Source organism: Octopus bimaculoides, chromosome 6 (assembly GCF_001194135.2).
Source record: "Octopus bimaculoides isolate UCB-OBI-ISO-001 chromosome 6, ASM119413v2, whole genome shotgun sequence".
In the NCBI taxonomy this organism is placed as follows: domain Eukaryota; kingdom Metazoa; phylum Mollusca; class Cephalopoda; order Octopoda; family Octopodidae; genus Octopus; species Octopus bimaculoides.
The window spans coordinates 3,304,804-3,309,523 of record NC_068986.1 but is presented as its reverse complement, the minus strand read 5'-3'; the positions used below and the strand labels follow the sequence as shown (position 1 = coordinate 3,309,523).

General features: G+C 34.9%; 1 protein-coding gene across 5 annotated transcripts in view; it reads left to right on the top strand.

Annotated features, from left to right (window-relative positions):
* Window positions 1–4,720, top strand: part of LOC106881964 (failed axon connections homolog) — a 17,197-nt gene that overhangs the window by 5,221 nt on the left and 7,256 nt on the right. For 2 of the 5 annotated variants that reach the window (XM_014932512.2, XM_052968559.1), the window contains exons 2-5: window positions 442–559; window positions 1,672–1,798; window positions 3,191–3,317; window positions 3,611–3,807. In XM_014932512.2, coding sequence (XP_014787998.1) covers window positions 1,719–1,798; window positions 3,191–3,317; window positions 3,611–3,807 — 404 coding nt within the window. In that variant the 5' untranslated portion in view covers window positions 442–559; window positions 1,672–1,718. Of the gene's footprint in view, window positions 1–42; window positions 160–441; window positions 560–1,671; window positions 1,799–3,190; window positions 3,318–3,610; window positions 3,808–4,720 lie in introns of those variants that run through there. The other 3 variants (XM_014932505.2, XM_014932519.2, XM_014932499.2) reach the window with 2 other exon arrangements.

The window sequence follows — 4,720 nt, the reverse complement described above, 5'->3', positions numbered from 1 at the left end:
TATATATATATATATATATATATATATATATATATATATATATATATATGTTCAGAATCACGTCAGACGTGGAGGAAAAGAGAGGATATTAATTCAGTGGAGGAGATGTAGTGAGAATAATAGCCCGGAATGAGAGAAAGTAATACCAATAAGAGAAAGGTAGGGTAAAAAAAAAATCTGCATTTCAACTCTGTGTGAGTATATGTGTGTATGTGTGTGCACAAGGGCAGTGTGCGAATGTTTGTATGTGTGACTATTATGTTCCTTATTTTGTACCCTATCTATATATAAAATACTACAATTAGCCGTCTGTATCGACAGCACATGGTCAGCTAGTCAGTAGTAATTCAACATTAATTTTTGTGAGCTTAATTAATATATATTATGTTACTTCAAGTAAAATACCCTTCTCTCTTTCTTTTCTCATCAAAAACAATGCAGCTCTGTGCGTTCTCATGCACTTACATCTCTTTCGATTTACAAAGTTTTTGTGAACCCTGCTAAACTCTGAACCAGAGACGCAGCCTAAAGATCTACAGAAAATAACAAGAACTAAATAGTAATAAAATATGTTTATAATTCTTAATCTTTTACATGTTTCGTACAGGAAAAGGCATTTAATGTATTAATTATAACAGAGAATCTCATAACTGGTATTACTAATAACAATCCTTTCTACTCAAGGCACAAATCCTAAAATTTGCAGGGAGGGGACCAGTCGATTACATTGACCCCAGTGTTTCACTGATACTTAATTTATTGACCCCAAAAGGATGAAAGGCAAAGTCGACCTCAGTGGAATTTGAACTCAAATTCCGAAAGGATGAAATGCTGCCAATCATTTTGCCCAGCATTCTAATGATTCTACCAGCTCGCCACCTTAATAATAATCATAATAATAATAATTATGTTTAACAATAATTGTTAATCTCTTTCCTTTTATCAAACAAATTATCCATGATGTTTTCAAGGTGAAATTTGTTGTTTTTATTGTTATATTTCATAAGATTAGTCTTTAAAAAAAATTCATTTAATTAATACCTAATTAATGAAGTAAAAAATGAAAGAGAAGGGAAATAAAGAATGCTTCTAACAATGCAGAAAGTTTTACTAAAACCTTCATATATAAGGCGCAAGTGGCTATCTTCAGAAGTAAGCAGTTCAAGAAATGTCTAGTTACATTGATTTCATTATTTTATCTTAAACTGTGCTCAGCATTTGGGTTACCAGTAGTAGCAGCAACTTTCCAACTGTTGGTTGTTGTGATGTATTTTCACATGGTGGTGCATGGAAGATGGTGTTGGCAGCACATGTTATGATGCTGGTCGTAGTCCCCATGATGTATTTATAGGAGCCACTGGTCCATTTCCAATTGACTGTTGATTCCCAGGTTGAGGCAGTGGATCAGTATAGCTTGACACAAAGATTTGCTGTGTTCCTTTCTGGGGCTACTATGAAGGTGTTGGTAGTGAGGTGCTCCTTCATTTCGACGTGGAATTATGATAGATGCAAAAAAATACTTCAATAACAACATTAAGTTTGTAAGTTACAAAAACACTTCCATCAACTTTTTTTTTCCTACACCCAACACTTGTGGTTAAAAAATTCAATAATGTATATATTTACACAGTTTTGCATGAATTAATTAGTTATAATCTTAATGTTTTTCAGAGAAACAAGAAGGTATTTCATCTAGCTGCTGTCACAGGAAGAAAATTATGTCACAGTGGGCCGTTGCTGCTGGAGTTGGGCTCATCACTGCATCAGGACTCCTTTTCACCATCTTCCGATGGAAAAAGTATTATTTATATTGCTTATTCCTTTTCATTTTTTATCAACTACGATTTAGTCCTTTTATTAGAATATATAATTACGCACACATACCCATACACAAACATTGGTACACACATGTGTGCATACATACACACAAACACATGCATACAAGGTTGCAGTGTTGTAAAAATGCATGGGAGTGGCATTTCCTCACTATTTCAAATAAATCTAAATTAAAATTTGTTAAATGTAATGAAATTTATAATTTTCACACTGAAAATGGAAGATGAAAAAAAACTCATTAAATGTTGTTTGTTTTTTTTTTATTTTTTTATTTTTGCATGAGTTGTCCTATTAAAATTATGCTGTCGTATAAACTTGGAGGTGTTGTGATTTTGCAGCAAAATTGTATTACTGTGAAAGCTCTCATTTTCAGTTGAGATGCTGACATTACAGTATTGTACTCTATAACTTTCCCTCAACGTTTTTGATCCAAACTGATGAACAGAAACATAAATATATGTTGTTTATGTGAAGAGAATTTAGAAATTTTGAGTGAATGTGAAATATGTTTGTTTACAGCTGTAGAATTCAAAGTAAATAATGCTAATAGCATGTAAATATTGAATTAAAAACCTTTTTGGATAGAAAACGTCAAAGGCTGCCTTTTACAGTTAAAAGTGAAATACAAATATAAGCATATAAAGATATGTTGCTTGAATATGGAATGTTGTTTTCATCTCTTTTGCTCTCACACATTATCACCTATGACATTTTTTAACAAATGAAAGTGGTTATGACAGGATCTATATAGAATCTGTGTGTCTGTCTATGTTATCATTATGATTGTTTTAACATTTGCATTTCCATGCTTGCATAAGTCAGACAGATTTCATTAAGGAAGATTTTCTACAGCTGGATGTCATTCTTGTTGTCAACCCTCACCTGTTTCCATGTAAAGTAATATTTCCAGATTCAGTCCCACTGCATGGCACCTTAGGTACATGTCTTCTACTATAGCCTCAAGTCAACCAAAGCCTTGTGAGTGGATTTGGTAGATGTTAACTGAAAGAAGCCTGTCTTGTGTGTGTGTTTGTCCCCCACCACTGCTTGACAGTGTTACTGTGTTTACATCTTTGTAACTTAGCGGTTTGGCAAAAGAGAATGATAAAATAGGTACCAGTTGAGTTCTGAGGATGATCTAATAGATTTACACCCTCACCTGAAATTGCTTGCTTTGTGCCAAAATTGAAACCTTTATTTATAGCTTTACCTGCTTTGATACCCACCACTCCAAAGGGAATTACTTCATATATATAAATACATATACACACACACATTAGTACTAGGATGTTTTGCCAATGTCTCATAGTGTATACTTTTAACTGATGCTGAAATAATAAACCTTTATTTAAAGGAAGAAAATTTACCCTGAAAATGTGATCATATTGCACCAGTTTCCAAGAGTATGTCAAGCACCAAACCTTTCTCCTTTTGCTATAAAGCTTGAAACTTTTCTCCGCATGGCCAAGTTACCCTATCAGGTAAGGCTTCCACATTCTGTTTCTTCTTTTCTAAGTAAAAGATATGCAAAAGATAAATAAAAATTGTTCTGGCTTCAGTTTACTAGATTTTTAGGTTCAATAAAATTCTTCAACCATCAATTATTTAGATATGTAAGTAAATACAGATGTGTGTGGTGTGTGTGTGTGTGTGTATGTGTGTGTGTGTACATTTGTGCATAAGAGTTCATTGGGTCAAAGAGTTCAGAGGTCAGTCTTTATAATAAGAATTTCTTGATAGGGATGGCTTATTTTAATGTTATATATATTGCCAGGTTGAATATACCTATGAGATGTCACCCAAACATAAAATACCTTGGATTACATACAATGGAGAAGTTGTCAGTGACTCCCAGTTCATTATTGAGTATTTGAACAAGAAATTCAACCTTAACTTTAACATTCATCTCACAGATGAACAACGAAGTATTGCTAGGGCCATGCAGAAAATGTTAGAAGAGAACTTGTATTGGTAATTATTTTTGTTTTATTTTTATATTTTATGCATTTGTGTGTGTGTGTGTGTGTGCATATTTCTATCTCTCAAAATATTTCATAAAAAAAAACAAGAACAGAAGGCCACAATTGGTCAGTATGCACCCTGGCGCGAGACAGAACTGGAGACAAATGCCGCGCAAATAAGAGCCAATCAGGGTGGTGGACACAACAGGGTCCAAACGGCCGAAGGCTAGATGTTAGCCGCTATGTTATCATACGTAAATAAATACCAGAGAGAGAGGTATGTTGATGTACTATGCAAGCTTCCAATAGAGTTAAGCTCTTGTGGCCAGACATTGTTCTATATCAATCTCAATTCCAGCTATCATGAGAAGGCACCGAGCTGGCAGAATTGTTAGCATTCTGGGCAAAACGCTTAGTGGCATTTTGTCTGTCCTTTTGTTCTGAGTTCAAATTCCACCAAAGTCGACTTCGCCTGTATTCCTTTTGGTGTTGATAAAATAAGTACCAGTTGAGCCCTGGGGTCGATACAATTGACTTGCCTCCTCCTTGCTGGCCTTGTACCAAAATTTGAAACCTTTCTTATGACTATCATCACCCACCATCTATCTTCTCAATCTTTAAATTAAATGAGGCTTCAGAGTTATTGCCCCTATCTTGATCAATCAAATTTAGACATGAAGGTTAACATTTTCCTCTCATTAAAAGCAGAGGAATCCGTGGTCCATTAATTTTTTGTCTTTTTGGAGATTTCTGCGGGACAACCTGTTGAAAGCCACCGACCAGATTTGTGGGTGGTGTAAGGTCCCCTCCCAACCCAGAGTAACGTGGTGGTGGAACAAGGAGGTAGACAGGGCTATTAGACAAAAGAAACAGGCTTGGAAGGACTGGAAGAACGGTGGTAGCAGGGAATTGTACCAATGTGC